Source organism: Lagopus muta, chromosome 17 (genome assembly GCF_023343835.1).
Source record: "Lagopus muta isolate bLagMut1 chromosome 17, bLagMut1 primary, whole genome shotgun sequence".
Taxonomy (NCBI): Eukaryota; Metazoa; Chordata; class Aves; order Galliformes; family Phasianidae; genus Lagopus; species Lagopus muta.
The window spans coordinates 11,924,924-11,948,258 of NC_064449.1; the positions used below are offsets into that span (position 1 = coordinate 11,924,924).

At 44.3% G+C, this 23,335-nt stretch overlaps 2 protein-coding genes across 5 annotated transcripts in view; both read right to left on the reverse strand.

Moving 5' to 3' along the window:
- SEPTIN5 (septin 5) overlaps nt 1-2,141 on the reverse strand; it is a 35,622-nt gene extending 33,481 nt beyond the window's left edge. The window contains exons 1-2 of one of the 2 annotated variants that reach the window (XM_048964564.1): nt 2,033-2,141; nt 1,870-1,880 (exon numbers count right to left, since the gene is read on the reverse strand). In XM_048964564.1, coding sequence (XP_048820521.1) covers nt 1,870-1,880; nt 2,033-2,075 — 54 coding nt within the window. In that variant the 5' untranslated portion in view covers nt 2,076-2,141. Of the gene's footprint in view, nt 1-1,278; nt 1,371-1,869; nt 1,881-2,032 lie in introns of those variants that run through there. The other variant, XM_048964565.1, reaches the window with a different exon arrangement.
- A 2,702-nt stretch (nt 2,142-4,843) lies between these two features.
- Nucleotides 4,844-23,335, reverse strand: part of LOC125701941 (septin-2) — a 31,597-nt gene continuing 13,105 nt past the window's right edge. For 2 of the 3 annotated variants that reach the window (XM_048964570.1, XM_048964572.1), the window contains 6 exons: nt 21,374-21,475; nt 20,351-20,496; nt 19,252-19,335; nt 18,226-18,283; nt 13,362-13,455; nt 4,844-5,617 (listed from right to left, as the gene is read on the reverse strand). In XM_048964570.1, the coding sequence (XP_048820527.1) occupies nt 13,387-13,455; nt 18,226-18,283; nt 19,252-19,335; nt 20,351-20,496; nt 21,374-21,475 (459 nt within the window). In that variant the 3' untranslated portion in view covers nt 4,844-5,617; nt 13,362-13,386. The remainder of the gene's footprint in view (nt 5,618-13,361; nt 13,456-18,225; nt 18,284-19,251; nt 19,336-20,350; nt 20,497-21,373; nt 21,476-23,335) is intronic. The other variant, XM_048964571.1, reaches the window with a different exon arrangement.

Sequence of the window (23,335 nt, forward strand, 5' to 3'; positions counted from 1 at the left end):
GAAACTGGTTTTCCTGGTCCAGGGTCCTAAACCACAACCCTTCCCCCTTGGAAAGATGGATGGAGACCAGTACCAAAACTCCACTGACTTCAATGGCAAGTGAGATCAGTGTCAAACAAGAGCTGACATCAGAAACAGAGAGCGTGGAAAAACTGGGAATCAGGGAGATGGAGAATCTCCTGCAGTTTTCTCTTCATAAAAGCTAGCATTTGTGAGTCAGACCCACAAATCAGAGTCCTCTGGCCCCAGACAACGCATCAGCCAGAATCACACTGTAAGGAAGATGAACACAGATTCTCTGACACCACATTGTTCCTTTATGTGTACTCAGCAAGTCATTAACATTATCAAGATGTCACCAAAAGCCACATTACTTACATGCAATTTATTGTTCTGCCCTTACTTAGCTCTCATATCATATTTATTTATTTATTTATTTTTACTGCTTCTGGCAAGAATTTCAGCTTCAGTAAACCTTTTAAATTGGTACCTGCTACCAGATGCACGTGGATTGGCACCAGGTAGCACAGAAAGAAAAGCCCTGCTCTCAAACAATAAAGATATCATTTGTGCTTCCATACGTTTGCTCACGTTTCAGCAGATTGCTTTGTATTCACAGCTTCATTTCCCTCCACCATCCACAAGGAACGCAGCCGGCACAGGCACACAGCCCAGCTGCCTTTGTCCTACAAGCCCTGCTCTGTGCTCAGCACCTTTGTGCACACACACACAGCAGCACACCTGAGCACCTTTGTGCACACACACACACACACAGCAGCACACCTGAGCAGAGGCCGCTCCGGCCCCAGCAGAGCTCAGCTGTTGTGCACACACTGACACAGTGGGGCAGGGCTGTCACCCAGATGTGACAAAGGCCTGCAGGAATTATGATAGCATCTAGAACAAAGTGCTCTGTCTTCCTTGCTTCTCAGCCTGTGGAGCAGCAGAAAGGAGCTGTATGCATCTCCTGCTTCGCTCTTTGTCTCAAAACAAGCTAAAGAACAGCACGGTGGGTCACAGATCTCGCTTTCAGTTCACAGCTTACACCGACTTTTTTTCCCCACAATTTCAGAACACAGCCTGGCTTATTTCCCCATAGAAACACAACAAGAATCGAAATAATAACAATATACTAACAGCTAACTGTATAACAGTAGCAAAAAATGCAGCAGATTAGGGGAAAAAAAAAATCACCCACTAAGTCCCCACCGTCCTACTGCCACCAGATTTACTTTGTTCTCTCACTGCAGTCAGCAGCTCCCAAAAACACACAGCTACCTTCTCAGCGTCCACGCCCGCACCGTAGGGAAGCACCATTCCCAGCAGGGCCGCACAATGAGTTCGCAGCTGCAGCTCGGGAAGGCTGCGCCGCAGCACCGCCCGGCTCGGGAAGGCGTTCGCTCGGCGAGGAAGCGGACCCCGAAGCGGGCGAGAGCCGGGCGGGGCGGGGCGGGGGTTCCTCCGTGCCGCACCTCCAACCCCACCCCGCGGGGCCGCAGCTCCGAGCCCGGGGACGGCGGGCAGCCCGCATCGGGGCGACGGACCGCACGGCGCTCCGCTGCTTCCCCCTTACGCAGACGCTCGATCTCCGCAGAGAAAATCACCTTCCTGTAAAACACCCCAAACGCCTCCGAATGCCGAACGGAGAGCCAAAAAACCTGCCGATGTCACCCGATTGCATCACCACACCCCACGTCGCGGCGCGGCTCTACCGCGGGCAGCGGCCGATGCTGAAACGGCTCCTGCAGCCCCCGGGCCGCCTTCCTCCGCCCGACGCACCCGGGAAATAAAGAAAGCGAATCGCGGGGAGACGGAGGGAGCGCGACGGCCGTTTCCCGGATGCACGCGGCCGGCGCGGAGCCCACCTACCTGCTTCTCTTCTGCGGGGCGGACGGGCGGCAGCGGGGCGGCGAGGGCGGGATGCCCGCGGCGGGAGGCGGCGGAGAGGAGAGAAAAAGAAAAGAGAACGAGGCGTGAGGGCCGCGGCGGGCCGCGGGGCGGAGATACCGCACGCACCGGACCGCCGCCTCACCTGGGTTGAGCGGCTTGCTCTTGTAGCGCGTGCCGGTGCTCATGGTGCCGGCCCTGCCCGGCCGGGAGCGCGGCGCCCGCCGACGGCAGCGCGGGGTGCGCCCGGGGACCGCCTCGGCGTCCCGCCCCGCCCCGCCCCGCCCGCCAATCCCGCCGCGCGCCCCGCCCGCAGCCCGGCCCGGGGACACCGCGCCGCACCGCAGCACCACAGCACAGCAGCACCACAGCACAGCACCGCACCACAGCACAGCACCACAGCACCGCACCACAGCACAGCACCACAGCACAGCACCACAGCACCGCACCACAGCACCGCACCACAGCACCGCACCACAGCACCGCACCACAGCACAGCACCGCAGCACCACAGCACCGCAGCACCACAGCACCGCACCACAGCACCGCACCACAGCACAGCACCGCACCAGACCACCACACCACAGCACCGTAGCACCACAGCACAGCACCGCAGCACCACAGCACCGCACCGCCGGGCCTGCAGGGGGGGCGCCGCAGCTCAGGAGAGCGCTGTGCGCTCGAACGACGGACCGCTAAAAACGTCAAAAGCCAAGGGAATAAACAGGGAACGCGCTTCCAGATTTAGCAGCCCGAAATGTCGGGGGAGGCACTGAATCACGCTGCAAACTTACTCCGCGAAGCAGGAACGGGCTCCTCTGCCAGCGTGCCATTTTAAGAGCAACACTGAGTTATTCTAGGTAAAGCTGCCGGAATAACGGGAGGAGGGGGCAGGAGAGCTCCAACGGATTTAGAACGCTCCCAAGGAGGCGCGAGCCCATGACTTCAGAACAGCCGAGGGACCTGAGCTGAACTCCCACCATAGGAGCCGTGCGGCAGCCCCGAGCCCACGGCCGCAGGGAGGGAACGCTTCTCCCCCTGCCGGGACCGGGCCGTAAGCCAGGAGCGCAGAACGGAGCGGCCGGGCCCGCTGCTGGCCGCACAAGTGCGAGGACAGCCTCCTCTCCACGGAACAAAACCGTCGCTGATTCCAACATCTCCGATCCTTGCGGTCATCATCCCTCGCCATTTCTTCCACCTACTCATTGAAAATATCCCTCGTACTCAAACAAGGAGACGCTTCCAAAACCAGCAGCTGGCAGTCCCAGGCATGTGAGATTTCAAAACCCATTAACTTGCCCCCAGATTGCTTTTAGCCATCGATTCAAAACATCAGAGACAGTATTTCATCAATCGTTAGCATATTCATTTTTATAGACCAGACAACTACAGACCATCAAACTCCACACCGCAATTAAAGGCACCAATGACCCCACCGGCAATTCAGAAGCTGCCATTAGTCTGCCACAGTGCTTCAAATCTAATGAAGACAAGAAGGACCTTGGGCACCTGCTCCCTGATCCTGCCAAACAGGAGATGGCCGGGCAGAGCGGGGCTCCTGGGCACTGCTGGCACTGCTGGGCAACGCAGGAAAGCTCTGCAGAGATCTCACAGCAGCAGCTTGGCTTAAGGAACACACATCCCACATTGAGCTGCGAGGTAGCGTGAGAAAATGAATTCAAAAGCAGCTGAAGATTAACAGCAATCACTAAGAAGTGAGGTACAGATTAAGCCCGTTTTGAAAGGAAAGCACACAGAATAGTGAGTGCCAGGGACTGGGCCAAGAGCTGCAGATGCAATTCACAGGCCAGGAGGAAGCAAAGACCAGATCAGTAATCACTATTTGCTCCCGGTCAGTAAGAGCTCCCACCCGGGAACTGTGACAGTGACTTCTGATGCCTTGCTTTGGAAAGACGGGGAAAAAAGCCCTAATTTTATTAAATAAAAAAAAGAGAGAGACTTTTAGAAGCCTACTTCCCTACTGTCCTCATTTCTTTGCAAGATGAACCTTTCATGTTACCTTGGCTCAGAAAGCTAACTCAGTACACAACAGAACGCCCTGGTTTTGGTGAAGGGTGTGGCTGTTCTTTCACATGCACAAAGGCACAGAGCATCATTTGGAGAAGGTTGCAAAACATGCTGCAGAATTCTGGAAGGAGCACAAAGGCACACATAAGGGCACGCAACCCATGTGAAACAGGATGTTTGCAGTTACAGCTCTCACCTTGGCTCTTGACAGACATGTTTAACATCCAAATCTCCATAAAACCTGAAGTGGCTCTGCAACTGAAAACAAATCTGTCATTTCATTTCTTCTTTCAAGTTCATCAGAGCAGCCAAGATAACAAATATCCACTTGATGCAGTTTAAGTCCACAGGCCAAATACGCACCCTGGTGATGCAAGCCTTTTGTGAAGTCTGTCCTGATTAAACACTCTTTGCTAGACAGCACAATTAGGGCTAACAGCAACATGACAGACACTCCAAAGCAGTACAGAATACAAAGCACCTCAATTCCATATTTGCAAGACAATTCACACTTACATGCATATGACACACACAGGACTACATAAGCATGCATGAGAGCCACGCACGCGTAACGGCACGAAGGGAACAGCAACAGCCACAATTCACAAACCGAGGCGTGTGATCCCATTTCCCAATTGACAGACACAGCCAGCGTCAGCAGATGCATCCTGAGTTTTGCAGAAACAACAGCAAAAGCAGATGTGAAGATGTGCTGCCTAACTTCCAGTGAAAACGTTTGGAAAGGTGCTCTGAAATGAAATCACAGCAGTAAATTCTAGAAGAGCCTTCCATTCTTCAGGCCAAGTACCAGGACTCCTTTGAAGACACTCTGCATGTCACCAATGCAACAATTCACAAATCATCAAAAAAACAGAATAATGCAAATAAAATAGAGAGAGAAAGGCAGGAAACAAAAATCACCCCAGAATTCATCTTTTTCCACATTGATACAATTTATTACAAAACCTCCATGAAAATTAGTGTTATAAAAGGTTCAGTACGTGCCACCACTCAGCTGGGAACGCTGCCATAGGAATATCTGCAAGCAATACTGGGACCTGAAGACAACTCTCCAGAGGCATCCACATAAGTTTCTGGCATGCATAGTGTTCATGGTATTTTAAGGCACAATGATTCAGAAAAGTCAGCTTCTTTACACCGCTGGCAAATCATCAGTGGTTTGTATGTTTTCTCATACATCACACAAATACAAATCACCAGAGATGAAGCTTGAAAAAGAACCGAAGCACAGAAAGTTATGAAAAACTGACATGATATAGAATGGCTTAAAATAGCAATAGAAAGTCACGATACATGAGAGCACATTTACTGCCAACAGGCCACAGAGGCTTTTAGCACTAATCACAAAATGGTTCAGAACAATCTAGATACACTATTAACTCCTTGCCCCAGCACAAGGCCTAGTCCAAACAGCATGCTTATCCATTTCTGTACCAAAAGGCATAGGAAGGAGAATATAAACACATTTATAAGTATGAAGGCAGTGTTAACAAAAAAATCAAAAAAGATACAGGATAACATGATTAACTTTGAATATATAAAACAAGCAGTTTTACAACACAATCTTCAGACTCTGTGTTTTAATGCAGGTCTTGATCTGCAGAATCCGGCTTTTGCATGTGAGCGTTACCACTTGGTCAAAGAAAACAGAGCACCCGTCCACCTAGAGGACTGAACGCTGCTGCGAACAAAAGTGGAAAACAAACAGCATTAGAAAAGACAAATTCTCAGCACTACTGGCATGCTTCTGGCATCCCGATCCTGACCCCCTCCTAGCAAAGCAGCATAATCCAGGGAACAGAGCACTCCCAGGGACCTGCACTACAGCTGCATCAGCTGAGTTAGACGACCTGCACGCAGTCTGGCCACAGATATCTGTATCTGTCTCAAACGTCTAACAAGAGCACATGCAAGAGAATCCATTTTTAGGTGCATCCTCCCTTCAGCACCCACACTCCCCTTCGTCTGCAAGAACTGCGCTGTGGCTCAGCTGAACAGAACAGCACAGGGGAAGCAACCTCTGTCTGCCTGCAGCGTGCAGCTTTACTTCTGACACTGAAAACTGCATTTAAGAGCACTTACCATCTAACCAGGGCTAAAATAAGCAGCCAGCTTGATGTTACGCACAAACACATCATGGTCTTATGACACTGCTTCAGTAAAAAAGGAAAGCAAATGGATTTTTCCAAGCATTCACAAAGCAGTACTCATACGGCTGAAAGAAGGAGCACTGACCTATCACTTCACAAATGATTCCCAGTTTTGCATGTGTCGTTAGTTACTTGCCAACTGAAGAAAGCACAATTCCAGCTTTCCCTGAAAATCAGGTCCTGCTTACAAAAGCTGTGACAAATTTGGTACTTGGGAGGCACCTGCAGCTCTCCAGTCTCCAAAGGTACTCCTTCCCAAGTAGGAAAAGTAGCTCAGCTTAAGCACCCAGCTGGACGGCAAAAAAGAAATACGCAGTGTCAGTACAGCACCTATGCAGACTGCAGCTGCAGAATACAGCTGGGATGAGGCTGAGGGAAAGCTGGCCGGGGGTCCTTCACTCTTCATGTCCTGAACAGAACCATCACTGTTAGGGAACAGCAGTTCCCTACGACTGTCAGCAGGGCAGGGCCTTCACCTCACACAATCCAGTCCAACAAGCAGCATTACAGTGTTGAAGCTGGAGACCACGCACTGCTAACCACCTTTAATATTCAAAGGCAAAATTAACTTCTTGTGCTACACTGTTACTTCAAATACGGAAGAGAAACTAATTTTCTGCCATCGCCTGCATAGCTCTGATCTGTTACAAAACACATCAGAAAGAAATGGTAACCAGCGTCTGTGACAGTGCTTCCAATAAACACCAAGGCTCTGGTTGTAAGCACCAGCGTGCACTGATGTTAGCAACATAGCAACATGACGTCCACTTGTTATGTTCATGAAACATGACTGAGCACAGTATGTTTCAGGCATTTCCAGCGTGGATTTGTTTCACTGCTTTCCTCCCTGTCTCCTGATGAGACAGTATTTTATGATGCATTAGGTTACTAGGCTCTCTACAGATTTTTATATCCATTTTTATACACTAGTATGTGAGAGATTCCCCCATACTTTCTGAGTGTGTATTCATTAAATGCCTCTACCTGCAGCCATTCCCACCATTACTTAATGGACAGCACAGTTCTGCAGCACGGCGCTGTGCTCAGTGGGTGCCGCAGCGTACACACACACCTCACACACACAGCACCAAGAATCCTGCATTGGAAAGGCTTAGGAAGACATGAGCTCGCCTCCCCCTCAGCGGCTTCAAAGAACACACATCAAGGTGCTCTGCACTGCACCGATCTGCCTCTACAGTTCGGAATTCCCAAGGAGAGAAATGCGTTTTATAGCAGTTACATTTTCTTACTGACCTAAATTATCTTTCTTCAAACAGCCCCCATTTTGTGTTTTATGTAGCCACAACCCTTTCACTTCACAATAGTTAGCAAGAACTTGGAGAAGCTGAGTTTTCCCACAAGGCTTTGCTTCACAGCTAAATTCCAGAGCTTCTGTACCAGGATAAACATTTGCAAACTTCGTTACAACTCCTGGAAAAACAAATCTGTAAGTACTGGATAGCATCAATGTCCAGTTGTTAGCTAGCTTTGACTCATGTCGTTACTCACAACCCCAGTATCTGGGGTTACAGCTGAACTTCAGTCACTCTCTGTTCCATTCCCTCTTGCTGGTCTGTGGCAGCACCTTACATTTTCCCATAATAAATGTCACCAGCCAACTGCACTCAGCTCCAAAACTGGCTTTTAAACTGCTTTCCAACACTTACCAGTTCGTTAAATGTGCTAATAGGCTTAATATCCATTGAATCATACATACCAGGCTCAGAGCTCCAGAACTATTACAAATGTTTCTCTAAAAACTTTTATTCAGTAAAAAGCTGCCTGAAGCATTTAGGGGCCCAGCACGGTAACACACCAGGCTCTGGCACAGCTCTGAGAGGTCCAAGTGCCCCACTAATGCCTATGGAGCTCTGGAAATAAACACCTCCCTTCACCTTCTGCCTCCAGTCCATCTAATGGCCATCTCAGATGCTGCAGTGTTTCCATTTCTCAGTGTAAAGGTGGAAATATTCAAACTGTATCATTCCTTGGATATCAAGCCCCTATGAGGCAGGAACAGAAAAGTGCCCTGGTACAAATTCACAGGAATTGCACATGTCCCCATAGCCACTGCACGGTGGACTTCATCTTTCCCACAGCATCTGCATGCTACAGAAAAGCAAATAAATGCATTTCCACTCACACTCACATTTCCCCACAAAACAGGATTTCCGCAGGGATCCATCAGGAATCTGATAGTCTCTCTAACCAGGGATCATTTCAAGAAAATAAAATAAATTTGTATTAATACATTGACTAACAAAATAGTGATACTGAGATACAGCTTGGTGTAATTAGTGTAATTATCAGAAAACTCACTATTAGGTGTTTCAGTCATCTTCATTTCATGTTTTGCGAAAGCAAATTCCTCAGAAAGCCCTTCAGTCTACAGAAGTGCAGTCTGCAGAGTGCCATCATCTGTCCCTCCTCTCTTCCAGGTAACTGAGTCTCAATGGGAAAGTAGTTTTGAAGATGCATCTCTCCTATGTTGTTAGAAATGACACCCTGCTATTTCTACTCCTTACTGTAAAAGCTCCTGACAAATTCCTGGGGACTTTGCATGCAGAAATTGTGGAGTGAAAAAAAAATCCGTACAGGATTCTTCAAGCAGACTGCATGTAGGTGCAGCAGGTCAACAGACCTGACTAACGCTTCAGACTCACGCACCTTACCAGCGATAGATTCTTGTTTCTGAGCAATGCCTTGAAGATTACCATTCTAAGTCCCAACGTTTTTCCTACTGGGAGAATCGAACAACTGATTTCCTGTTAGAAGACACAAACAGGGACACGCAGACAGCCCAGGCCGCAGTCCAAGCACAACATCTCATCTCATGTTCTCGGACTGTGTGTGGAAGATGGCTGCTCCTACCAACTGAGAGCAAAGCGGACTAACAGGGAGATATTATTTTTACAAGTTGTTCTCAGATGGACAATTCGTATGAAAGCTTTACTGCTCTCTGTGTGGAGGTTTAAGTCATACAATGATTGTACAAAGTGTCCTGGTGTAGGGAACCTGCTTTGACAGGGGGGTTGGACTCGATGATCTCTGGAGGTCCCTTCCAACCCCTACAGTTCTGTGATTCTGTGATTCTCTGCCCATTACAGCGAGGGCAGGTGGGCACCAGCTGTGAGCAGGAGGATACCAGTCACCAGGCAGCTCCTAAGGACCCAGCCAACATTTTTCTGTACAACTTCAGCATCCTATGGAGCCACACAGATTCAGCACTTCAGTTGTACAGCAGCAAAGAAAAAAATAGTTGTATCAAAGCCTGCCCTCTGAGGGAAACCAAAATTCGTGCTAGCCCATCAATACACAGTTTATTGAACAGCTCCAAAACGAAGACAGCTGAAAAGCGCTGGAGAATGACAGCACTCTTCTAATCCAGTTTCTAGCTAGAGAAACAGCCACTGGCACTGCCAGGCAGTTGTTCCAAATACTACAAGTTTGCCAAAGCATCGCATTCTCTAGGCTTTCAATTTCAGCTGCCAAAAACTACAACACGATCTGTACTTGCTCAAATGACTTTTCAGATCAATTTGGCATTCAGCAGCAGCATTTTAGAAGACTGGTTGCCATGACAATGCTTTGTGTTTTTCAGTTAAATGATGTCAATGTGCTTGAGGAAGAAATAGCCTGTTTGGTGCCTTTATCAAAAATCAGAACAGCGTCAGTCAGTCAGAAAGCTTTAACACTCACAGGAATCACCAGCTCACTATAAGGACTAACATGCTATAATTACCTCAAAACGCCTTTTTTCCCCACATGCATTTCCCTAACCAAAAGTACGTTTTAATTGGCTGTTTATTTTCCACAGACTGACTGCTGTTACGGCATCCCAGTATGACCCTGAAGCTATGTGTAAGACAACTCAGATTTGTAAGAACAAGAGGAGAACAGATTGCAAAGAGCTATACTTTCAGAAGCAGAAAAGGAAAGAGAAGAAAGCCCTACCAATAAACATTTCACTTGAAAAAATAATTGCTTCAGAAGGCAGTAAACATGCTGGTAGAGTTACCACAGGCTTATTCCAACAGGCCGTAAGTATTTCATACTGGAGTCAACAAATACTACTACATTAGTTTTAGTTGCTGGTAACTTGGCCCCACTCCTCCCCTGCTTTCTCTGAGCCTTCATTTGCACTGTCAGTGATAAGAAGCAATAAGCCCCTACCACTTCACAGCAATCTCGCATCCTGAAAATTAAAAAGGAAATAATAAATGAAACTTAAACTCATTTTGAAGTCTTTATTAAACTTCACACGGACTTGTAAGATTGGTGTAACAAGAATTATTCTAACCTTACAGCGGTGCCTAGCTGTGCCCTCACTGCCTGCTGCAAACACCTCTGTGCACACAGTCTGCACATTATTTGTGAACTTAAGCACATCATCGTTGTAAAAATCTGCATATGTCACCCTGCCCTGCTTCTCATCAGCCTCAAAGCTAACGGAAAGGAAACTGCTTGCAGTAAACTCTCCCTTCACTCTTATAGTAAGTCTTTAAAGATGCCCCTAATTCAGAGAGGACCAGAAAAAACAGAACTTCCAGCCATTCCTTCTTTGCAGCATAAAACACCATACAGACTCACTGTCTTTTAGGTAAGGAATTAACTTCAGCACATCTTAATCATTATGCAATGCCACATTCTTTCCAGATAATCCCAAAGCATTCAGCATCCACACCTCGTTCCCAGGTGCATCTGAAACCCAGAAGTGGGCATTTCATGTGGTCAGACATCACCACGTGTAGCCATCCTGCCCTGCACTCTCTGCATCTCACCCATGAGGTCATTAACACCACACTGCTCTTTTCCCAAAATGTCTGAAAACACCTTTACGTGTGTTTTAAATTTCTGCACGTGCATTAAAAATATTTAATGGATTTTTTGAAGAAAATATAAATATGTACTTATCCAAAATAAGAGCAGTGCAAACAGTAACTTTACATCTCGTCTATGAAGTTATGTACATTTCTCAGCATAAAAGAAATCAAAAGTGCTGAAGAGCAACTAGAGGAGAGGCAATGCTTTCAGTTACAGCACTGTCATAAGCTGATCCTTAAATGTTCCTATAACAGTAGAGCCTAAGAGATGCTCAGGATAAGCTGCACAAGAACAAGAAGACTGATACCAATCTTCATTGTGGCACACCGCACTAACTGCTGTTAATTACAAGTTTCCTGCTTCCTCTGGAAATAGTTAGAAATACTAACAAATAAATCTGATGGAATGCAAATCTGATGGACGCTGAACTCATAATTCCTCCCAAACTGCAGACAGCACACAAGAGGAAAACCTCCACTGTTGAACAGCCAAGTTCTAGCTGAGGATTCACACCACAGGATCGTGCAGCTACACTCCTGCTTAGGACGACCAAGGTGGCCCTGACTGTGCATCATGGAAGCTACACGAGTTACCTGGAAGTCTACAAATCGATATCTGAGGGGTAAAAACAAGTTCCGAGTTCTGTCCTGAAAACAACTGCTGAACAACATGAGTGCCCAAGCAGCTGCAGGAATCTGGCTTTGCAGACTCCAACCAAACAGCAGGACCTCTGCATATAAAGATCTTATCCAAATGCTTCCCAAGTTTATTCACGTTGGGTACTTGAATCACTGAAATACTAAAAGGAAACAAGATGTAGTTCAAACTTAATCACTACCAGATCATGAGTTAAACCCGGAGAGCTTTCCTGCTTCATAGACGTAGTGGTCCAAGATGTATTCCAGATTAGTAAGTTATCTAAAAAATAACATTTCATTTGAATACATGTGGGCATGCTCACGGCTTTGTTTACAACACATCCAAGGCTGCGAAGTGAGCGTGGGGCACAGCATGCTGCAAGTTGTTTCCATGAATACCATATTCAGGATTGCCAGAAGCTGTGAAACGCACAGAACCTGGTGCACTGCTGGCTACCTGTGCTATGAATGCTGCATCCTATCAGTGCCCAGATGCTGACCACGCAGACATCCTGCACTCTGCAAGCGACAACTATGGACAAAGCAATTACATTTAGGGAGATTTTTTTACTTACCAAGTATCAGTTTAAGGGATACCATGTGATTAAGCATGATTTGTAAGCTGCAGAAAGAACTGTGCTAGTTTGCAACAAGAAATAATGATTCATGCTATGCGAGGTTTCCCCTGTCAAACAGCTATTTTCACAAGAGGCCAGAGTCTGGCCATGTGATAAAGTCAGCATGAAATCTTGGGACCTTTACTTTAGGCTAAAGAATTTAACAGGCTGAATAACTACCAGCTCCTGCCTGAGGAAATGAGAGCTTTCTGCCAGGCCCTGCTATCACATATGCTGCATGGTTAGCCACAAATTAACCTCAGTGTTTAGATTTCCAGCTCAGGGAATACATATCTCATTATGGAGATTGGAAGACATAATGTGAAGATTACTTTACCTGCAAGACTTGGAATCAGCATGAAACCTGAGCTTGAACTGCTGCTTCCCCTTAACTACTTCTACTAAAGATTACAGTGTACATAACAGTAAAACCACCAACTTCTGCTTAAACAGGAGCCCAGTGAATAAGTTTATTTCTTAGGAGATTGTTTTTTTAAATATATAAACAGGAAGACTGAAAGTTCAAATAAAGGCAACAAAAATCTCCTTATTTTAGGCTTGGAATGTTGGCAGCTGCCACAAGGTCATGAGGGATAACATAATCCATTTTATTCAAGCTTTACATTCCAGAAGACCAGCAATCAAAACTGGAGTATTAAACTGCAGTGTTAAGCAACAAGACACCTCACATCCTTCTGGTTTTTAATCTTGCATTAAAAAAATAAAACATGCCAAAGAACTGGAAAAAGAAATGAGTATTTCTGAAGACACAGTGAATATTTGCTACAAGAACCTTTTTTTCCTTCACTCATTCTGATCTCATTTAATATATCCTACCTACAATCAAGCATTCAGTACACTTAACCAGCTTGTCTAAAATTTCATTTGTTTTAAATTCAGAAGTCCACATACCCCAAATACTCTACTTTTGTTTATGTAGAGACAAACTAATATTTTGAACAGCTTTTTGCTTGCAAAACCAAAGTTAGATGATCCAAAAAATAAGGCACTGAGGATAAGCATTTGCAAATCTTAATGACAGATGGAAAAGTAGTGTTTGCATAATTTTTTTAATGTACCAGAACAGCACTCTGTTTTACTAGAAGTGCCATGAAGGCATGTCCCAAGTGCAGAACTGGCAACAGTCACTTTGAAAGCCTTACGTAAGAGGAGTACACAAGTCAGAAAAGTCATACCTGATGCACCCAGCCATTCAGTATCTTAGTCATCTCCAGGCTTCATCCTCATCTGGGCTTGCATCTGAGCAATCATCTCCTGCATGCGGCGCAGCTGTAAGAGAAACACGCACATGTTTAGCACCATCTCTCAGCTTCGACACGAGAAGTCCAAAATCCAGGAAACTCACCATGCTTTCTTCCATGGCAGAAAGCAGATCCTATTTGCCTCCTTCTAAACCAGGCACATGTAACTCATTCACAGAACTGAATACTGTATTTTTCCCAACCCAGATTCTTCAAAGCATCACAAAGTAACTGCACTGACACACAGAGAATGTGCTGCTCCCCACCAAGAACTGGCAAAGAGCAGCTACAGGTGCCTGTGTCACTTTCCCTTGCCTAGCTTCAGATGCAGATTTGGGAGAGTAAGAAACAGAAGTGCATACACTGCACTAAAATTAGCTGCCTTATATACTGGGACACATCTCTTGCTGCAGCAGAACAGGTTCAGCAAAGACTAACTCAGGCTCCTATGACTGCACTGTAGATTCACTCTGACAAAAGGAGATCACAGGAACAGCATGCTACAGCTAACTACACTGACTGTTAGACATCCATCTGTATCTTTTCACTAAACAGGCAGAAAGCCTCTGACAGAGAGATGGCAGGCATAGTTCTGCAGGGTGGAAAAGAAAAGAAGTAGGAAGATTCAGACATGAGAGCTGTGTTGATTCTTTGGTACAATAAAAGAAAACTAGCTCAAAGATCCATTTGTACAGATGCAGGACACCTGGTCTTTGAACGACCCTACTGCAGATTTATCACCAGAGCAAAAACTGGCTTTACTGGGAGCTTGTCTATTTGAGCTTTCCCAAGAACACTTAAAATTGAGCCCTGAAGTGTTCCCAAAATAGAAACCATTCAGTAATCACAGGGAAAGATGCTGTTCCACATGTACTATGGTGATTTTTTCAAATTAGTATTCTGCTAATAGTCAACATCACACATTAAGACTTGAATGCATCTCTAAGTCTCATGTCCTCTTAACCTAAGGGATAAGAACATGTCCATAGCATGAAAGAATAATATGCTCGGAGACCCAAATTTAAGATGAGACAAAAGAATTGACACTAACATCAAGATGGCAAGGTTTTCCTTTTACATGTGATTCTGGTGTTAGTCTGTGCCATTAGCTAAACAGTGGCAGGCTGCTGAAGCTCTTGGCAGAATTCAGGAAGGCTTTCAGGAACAACCGGGCACACTGCTGTATCCTATGGCTGTTTGCACATAATAGACACTGATGTTTCTTTTTAACAAAAGAAAGCTGGCAAAAAAAAGTAAAGGAAAGCAGAGCGACATGAACACACATCATCTTCAGGAGACAACTGTAGTTTTTCACTGCATTTTGTTCTGGCTTTCGCTGAGCATTTGATATGCAAACAATCCTGAGTGGTTTCTTCTTGCTGTAAAACTACAGCTTCTAAACGTCTCTGCTCCAGGTCTCAGCCATGCATCTCATAGCAGCACGCTCAGCACACAGCCTATGAGGATGCCAGGCTCTGCCCAGCAGCAGCAGCCATAACTGAATTTAGGGAGAACATATAAATATCTCGAGAAGGAAATCATCTGCACTGTATAAATCCTGGCAGCTCAAGTGTGGAATTCACAAATAAATATTCCTGCTTCTGCCCAGCCAGGGAGTCAACCCAAGCTGTACTCAGCACGGTAACCACGCCAGTCTCTTCCAATGTTCCTCTTCAAGTGAAGAGAGGACACAAGAACCATTTCCACGTGTTACAAGTTCAAAATAAGTTGTGTCTCACCCCTCTGGAAGCACGGCGTAGAACAGTCTTTCATCTTAAGATGAATCTAACGCTTCACACGTGACTCAAAGTAATGCCTCTGCCCCTGCACTGGGGCAGAACAAGGCAAGGGCCTACAGCACCTTGGTCTTGCACAGCAATAGAGGCCCTTACTGTAAGAGCATGATTAATACATTCTGCAGGGAACTTGCACACATTCCCTAAAGAAACAGGACAGCACAGAGATGATCCACAGGACAGCAGAAAGCCAGGAAACAACATTTAGAAATGTGAACAAAAGAAAGTTTCCTTCAAGTTCCCAGACAATGAAAAGAGTAAATGCAGCCATGGTATAAAGTCCATCTATTTCACTTCACCAGGACTAAAAGGGAGCTTAAACTATCATGTAACCACTGGGTACTTAACACACACAACACTTGTAGCAACACAAAGGAAACAACAGCTTCTAAATCCAGTGGTTACAGAGCTCAGAGGGGATCCCAGCTTCCAACAGCTCCCAGGCCCACACAGAAACCACAGGTAAACAGTTCTGCATTACCTACAAGACTTCATCCCAAATTTTGCCCACAATACAGACAAGTACTTCTTCTGAACGAACGAAGTGCTCAGCAGCCAAAAAGAGTAATATTAAATATAAATATGTATTTAAATCTGAGGAACTTTGTTTCTTGTTTTCATGTAAACACAGACTTCAGAGGGAATATTTCTAGGAAAATGTCAAAACTTTGAAAGGATTTTATTACAAAATATTTTCAGAGTTAAACAAAAAAAAAGTATTGCACAACACTACAAAATTTCCTAAATTTGAGCCCATCCACACCACAATGTCAAAACAATCTGAACTACAGCACATTTACTGTAAGGAATGTGGTTATCGTTATTCTTACTTTCACTTCCCAGCTCAGAAAAATGGGTCATCAAAGGAAGATGAACGAAAAGCACAAATTAGCAATTCCAAACTGTGAACCAGGGACCACATCCTTTGGCATACTAAAAACTCATTCTAAAGTGATGCTCTGATAACGATGCTCCTGGCACTAACCCAAGTGTTCATTCCTTCCAAGGTTACATAAACCTTACAGAGCTGTAAATAGAACAGGCACCGTTACTGATGGGAATGCGGAGCAGGAGGGGAAATGGATATTTGTTTTCTCTGCAAAGGCTGTGGAATGTGAGCCCATTTCCTCTGCGCTTCTTCCCTCCCCAGATTTTTCCCAGTCTGAAGCATAGGGATGATACGGAGATGAAGGGATTTCATCCCAGCTTATCTACAGAAGATTCAGCAAAGCTTCTTGATCTCTTAGGGACAATAGAACGCAGAACATAAAAATCTGTTTGTTTTTCCAAGTTCTAACCTAATCCTCTGCAACTTCAGCAGCAGTTACTCAGAGATGAGTCCCAGAGGGAACTTTCAGAGACCATCTGTCAAGAAATTCAAGACTCCACCTATTTAACGGTAACACATAAAAGCTGCGTTACACACATATACAAATATTATACACAGGTCTGCACAGAGTCAGAACAGATCAGTCGACCGTGAGGAGCTCGCCGCACCAACAGCTTCCCACAGAAACACCGCAGAATGCGTTCAGCTACAAACCTGAAGACAAGTAGCTCTAGAAGAACACCTAAATTTATACTTAACTGCTAGGGCACATACAATTTACATCATTGAAATAACATCAGGATGAATAGGATTAAAGGATTAGGGATTAAACCCAAATTGCACCACACGAATGATGGAAGCGCTGGACAGAAGTAAGAGAGGTGTTTCTCTAACCACGCTTCTGACACTTCAGAGCACCTGGCACTGCTGGCAGCCAACTGACAGCTGCTGCTGTTACACACACACACCAGGGAAGGGGAGGCAGCTGAGTTGTGCACAAAGTCCTTGGAGAAGTTCCAGCGCCCCAAGTGCACGGCCATCACTTCAGCAACACAGCTGCACCTTCATCACTGCAGGACTTTCTAAGTGCATTTATCTCATTCAATCTCTGGTAATTCATGTTTTCAACTACTAGCTATGGTGGTAAACAGCAAAAAAAAAAAAAAAAATAATTCCTAAAAGGAAATACAGAAGCAGCTGATTATGTCAAAATGCCAAGGTCAGCTATTTTTAAACATGGATGCTATGAAGGAAAAAAGAAATGCACAGACTGAAGTAACTATATTTCATAAACTTGCAGGTACTGGAGCCTGAATCTTTCATCCCAGAAATACACATAATTGGTTGTATTTTTAGTATTATTACTTTAATATCTTACTCCAAATCACTGCATGTATATCTGTATCTGTATACAGTGACCTTTAAGTCATGCATTCCTTCATTTATGAACTTGAATCAAAGCTGAACTGGATAAAACTAGGATAAACAGAAAAATCTTCTACCTTCCAACTGGCAGAAAGCATTTCCACCGTGCAAGAAGTCACAAGCACTGGCAGCATGCTACTTACATTGCAATATAGGCTCACAATCTCTGAATCTTTAGAATTCTAACATAAAAATATCAGGATGAAAGGTTTAGCAATAACTTGAAAGCAGAGTAAGAAAACAAAGATAGAAAAATTGAGTGGTATTAAAGAAAATTTATAGGTTTTGCTGTAAGACAGAAGATTAAGAGATATGCACACAAATTCCGTCATAGGATTTTTAAGATTCTGTAACCTTTTCTACTCTTTAGCACAAGACATGGATAAATTTATTGCTAACGTGTTTGTGCTAAAGCATGCCCACCTGAAACGACATTGGTCTACCAGTCTACTCCAACATATGTTTAAAACAGCACATGTAGATAACAGACACAGAGAGGCTTTGCTACTTAGCAGAAAACATAAATTCTGTTTATGGAGATGAGAGATATTCTGCCTGCAGAACCAAAAGTCCCCACGTGCAACCTGATATCCACCGCATACAAGCACACCTTGCACAGGCAACTTGCATGCAACAGATCACATCTTCCTTCTACCCTTCCAGTCTGTATGCAGGAGCTGATGCAGAACACTGGAAGTGGAGCACGGCAGATGCATTTGAAGAACAATGGTTGTAGAAGCTCTCTTACCTCAGCCTCCTTCTGCTGAAGGATTCTATCCTTGTCTACGACTTCTTCTTCCACAGGCCTGTTGAACAACAGAACACACTGATGACGCAGGATACAGAAAAAGTCTCCAAGAACAGCCCTGAGATTCACATTTCAGCTACTGTAACAACACAAAAGTCTGCATGCTTTCTCATAGTGGAAATGGGGACATTTTTTAAACACATTTGTATTGATTTTTTAAAATGCCATCTTCTATTTATCCCTAAGCTCCTGTTATCCTCACTCTCTAATTTTCTTCCTCTGTTTCTTAGTTTCTTCATTGCTAACTTGCTAATTTTTTGCTGCAAGATTCCCTCTACCACCTACCCTTGGAACAAAATCACCCATGAAAGCAACTGTGGAATTGCTGCTTAAGCTATTTCTTCTCTTGTTTAAGATCTGAACGCTTGGATGAACTCAGAGAACAAGATGGGGAGAAGAATACTTTGCTATCAAGATAGATGCAGTGAGAGTAGTTGTGGAATTAAATTTGCCAAGAACAGAAGCATTACAAGAAAAAAGAAAAAGAAATTACAAAGAAAGGTTGCTTGGGCTGAACTTCCCTCTGCAGCTATATGTGAAGGAGCAGAAAAAAAATCCCACACGGCAGTTTTAATCTCATCAGATTAATAGGCTGTGATCTACATAACCATATAAATATATATGGTTTATATATGATCTACATAATCACATAAATGTGCCCACTGAGTTTGTTTTTCCCAGACAGGTTTTATCTGATCATGTCTACACCCTGCTTCTTTATGTATCTTCCACTTAAAAGCATAGAGAAGAGGGAATGGATATGCAGACAAGAGCAGATGTCTGTTTGTATGGCACTTCACAAGAGTCATGCTTAATACTACAAAAACGTCTTATGAATTTCACTTACTCCATATATTGAAAGTTGATAAGAAATAATGATGAGGAATTGCTTCAGAGAAGTGTGTCAGGTGCCACAGAAAAAAGGAAGAGACTCACAAGCAGAGCCAGAGACACGCAGACACTTACTTGCCAGTTCTCTTCAGCCTCTCTGAACGGAAGTTCTCATAGTGCAAATCTTGGGTCACCTCCTGCAGGTCCTGCATGTGAGTTCTAGAACATACAAAGCAATACTGTGTGCTTCATGCTTCTTGTCAAAGGGAATATAAAAACTGAAAACAAAAAGTTATTTTGTATAATAGATGCATTCACTAGAAGGACAATTTTTATACACCAAATCAGCCACAAAGCTTGTCAGGACACTGCTTTCATGCTTGCTAGTCCTTTTGATTTATAGATTAGCACCCTCCCACCAATATCCTTAAACCACGCACAGCGTGCTGTCTTGTTCACGCATTACTTTAAAGGAGTTGTTCGTATGAGTCTGCAGTGTTAGAACCTTGTGAAGACTCGTTCAGAAAGATTTAATTCCTGAAGTATTTTTTGACACTTAAAGGTCATTAACTACAATTTGGAACTGAAAGCTGAGCAGAACTGCTTGGGTAAGGTAACAGCTGGCATCACCCAGCAGCTTTCAACTGCCTGGAGAAAGAAATGCTGCTGGAAATGATGACCAGCAGAGGGCAATCCCTGCTCAGCAGAGACTAAAACCAAAAACACACTACAGAATTCAACTTACAACAACAGCAAGATAGCACAAGAAATTACTTAGAGCCATCTACACTGACAGAATGCCCATATCAGCTACAGACACCAGGGGTGGGGGGTGCCCTACTTAACACAGACTTTCCTATACTGATAAGAAAACTGAGCTTTGCCTTTAGAACACTTGTCTTCATGGATTCACCAATTACTTTAGCATCTAAAGGCTCTCTGCCTCACCCACTGCACTGTAAGAAAGCTTCAATTTCTACATAGCAACGTAAAAACAGTTCACATAAGATGCACCTTATCTGATCATTTCAAATACAGAAAATATTTTCTTAGCTCAGACCAGAGGAGCACAGTGGTAAATTAAGCCAAGGGCTAAAAGTGGAGGCAAAAAAAAAAAAGTCAATCTGCACTTCATTAGGGCTACCATGGCATTAAATAATTCATGTTCATGTAATTCTCAAGTCATTCCAGCAGGGTTACATCACCAGGTTGCAGTGATTTTTGCATTACTCACACCAGCATTGTGCGCAATTTAAGGAAATCATTGTGCTCTGGGTTCTCAACTTCAACAACTCCCCAAGGATACAGACGGCCTCGGATTTTCTTCCCTTTCACCTCAATAAGTTGGTTGGATCCAATAACAGCAAAGGGAATGCTAGCCTGATTGAGACAGAGCAAAACAAGTTGTTGCGTTGGCTTTTGGTTGGGTGAGTGGGTTGGCTTCTTTCTGGGGGGGAGAGGGGCTGAGGATTTTTTTTGGTGCACCCAGTTGTTTGCTTTTTTCTTTTAAGGAAAGCACAGAGGTGCAATAAGTAGCAGACAGGAGATGGGGAAAAGAAACGTTGACAGAAGTACTTCAATAAAATCCTTCTACACCAGAAAACCAACAAATTCTGTGCTCAACAGTGCAACCTCTTCTTGCTGAAGCCCGTCGTTTTGTTAGGACTGGTTTGTCCTAGCAGCAGCTCAAAAGGAAATGACACTTTTCTTTCGGAACGTCTGACTGTTGTTGAAACACAAATTGGGCATAATTCGTCATCTGACATAACATCATGCATGGAAAACAGCCAACAGAAACACGCTTCACATACAGACTAAAGTTGCTGGAGACAGAATTTCACATGTGTTCTTCAAGCATCTGTGGAAGCATCAGAGCACTAGCAGGAAGTGATTTAATTAAAACCGTTATTACCTACACTAACAAGAGGAAAGTTGTTAATTAGTACAGCAACTCTGAGTGCATATTCTCTTTTTGCTTGCATATTAAAAGGCTTGTCAGGCTGTCAAGGCAACAGACAGCAAACCACTGTTCTTGGTGAGCAGTTACTTACATTCAAAAAAGAAAGTCACAATACTACATTTGGAGCTCTGATGAAGCAAAGAATGGATTAAAAAGGATTATAATTCAGAATCAACATTTTTTCCAAGAACAAAATCTGAATATTCAATGCATATTATAAAGGAATTATTATCTTTAAGCATACAGTAAGCCTGAACACTGCAGCAAAACAGTAAATTAAGAAAGAGTGAAACTTGCCTTTAAGACTCTAGTTTGTTCTTTAAATTCCTCATCTTCATCAGAATCTGCATCAGGGAGCTGGTAAATCCTAATGCCGTGTTCAGAAATCTCATCTAGAACCTGAGGAGTTTAAGAGACGAAGGAAAATAAACTCTTGTCCCATTGAAGAGTTATCATTATGTGAAAGATACATGAAAAACGTAACTGGTTGTCACATCTATAAGTCTCAAAGCACGTTCTTCTGCTCTAAGCAGCCTTTAAAAACCAACCAATTGACAGGAATTACCACTACTTGTTCTTTACATTACGAACTACCAAGTTAGATTAGGTACCATAAGACTACCTTACATCCCACCGATTTCACTCTGCCTATGCAGCAGATGTCAGCATTTTTCGTTTTTTCTTCACTCAACAGACAGACTTGAACCTCAAGCACGCAAGCAATGCAGGCAGAACAGCTCAGGTACAGAAGCACTCCTTCAGTAAGGTACGTGTTCAAAGACTTAAGAAACAATTCCGAGGTGGACATTAATCACAACTGCAAAATGAACAAAGGAAGCCCGTGCCACACGTTTGGATTTTACAGATTTCATTCTGCTACTACAAAAAGCACATCTAGAAACACTGCTGAGATTTGCCAACAGTAGAGGTTCTCTTTAAAAGCAGTTTATTAACAGGCATTGTAATAAGCCAAAGCTTTGGCTGAGATTTACTGTAATCCCTATCTGTATACAAAGTCAGAAATTACAAAACACAAATGGCAGTTCATCTGTCCATCTACCCAAAGAGAAACAGACTCACTGACCAAATACACCTCGTGACATTTCTAATGTATGTTTGCATATGACCTCATTTGAACAGTATATTTCTGTTCAGTGAGATAAAGATTCTAACTTCTTTTTGGATTTCAGCCCAGCTTTTGTTACCCTTTTTCTCAGTACCCTTCTGGGCACAAAGGCTGCACAAGCAGCCGGGCTCAAAGGATTCCCCAGGGCTCCACCTTAGGGTCAGTTCTCATCAGCAGCGTTATAAAGGACCCGAATGCAGAACACAAAAGCATCATAAACAAGTTTGCAAATGATGCAAAATCAGAAGGAGCTGTCGATTGCCTCAAGAGCAGAGAGGCCTTGCAGAATCCTTGACAGACTGGAGGCCTGGGCAGTAATGCACTGCACGAAGCTCAGCGAGTGCCAGATCCCACATGTGGGACAGGGCAGCCCCACAGCAAAGGCTCTGGGAGTTCTGGTGGATGGCAAGTTGAATGCTGTGTGCTCTGGCAGCCAGAGGGGCCAGCTGCACCCAAAGCACATCAGGTACAGCACTGCCAGCTGGGAAGAAGAATACGAAGAAGTAAAACCAATGTATTTGGAGATAGGATGCATTAGTTAAGCATCAGAAACAATGCAATCCATGCAAAAATATTTGTACAAAAAAAATTAAGGCAGTCTACTGTTTCTTAAATCAAGCAGATGAAAGCTGATTTCCCACTTCAACTACAGAAAGTGATTCAAAGTCCATTAAGAAGTAAAAATCCATAAACAGTTCTTTTTATTGTCACTAATGTCTTGGATTAACAAAAAACCCAACAAAGTACTCCTGCATGCATTCCTTCCCTAAGGAACTCGCTGCAGGGGTAAGCAGCCAGCTAATGCTAGGCATGTGGCAAGTGGCACTGTTCAGTCCTTTAAAACTGAAGGAAACACTTCTGTTGTCATACTATTAAGAATATTCGTGTGGGAAAAGCACTGTCAACATCTTGTTTCACAAAAGAAGAAAAGTAGCTTGAAGAGAACGTTAGGAATGAATGCTGATATTCCACAACAACTCTCTTCCAAGTGGTTGAAGACATCTTAGAAGGAAAAAAGATGCACTGCACCAAGTCCTCATATGGGGGCTCCCCAAAGGGCTGCAGCTGTAGCCCACAGCTGGCACAGGAGCAGCAAGCACAACTGCCACAACCGACCTGCAGCTTCCTTTTTT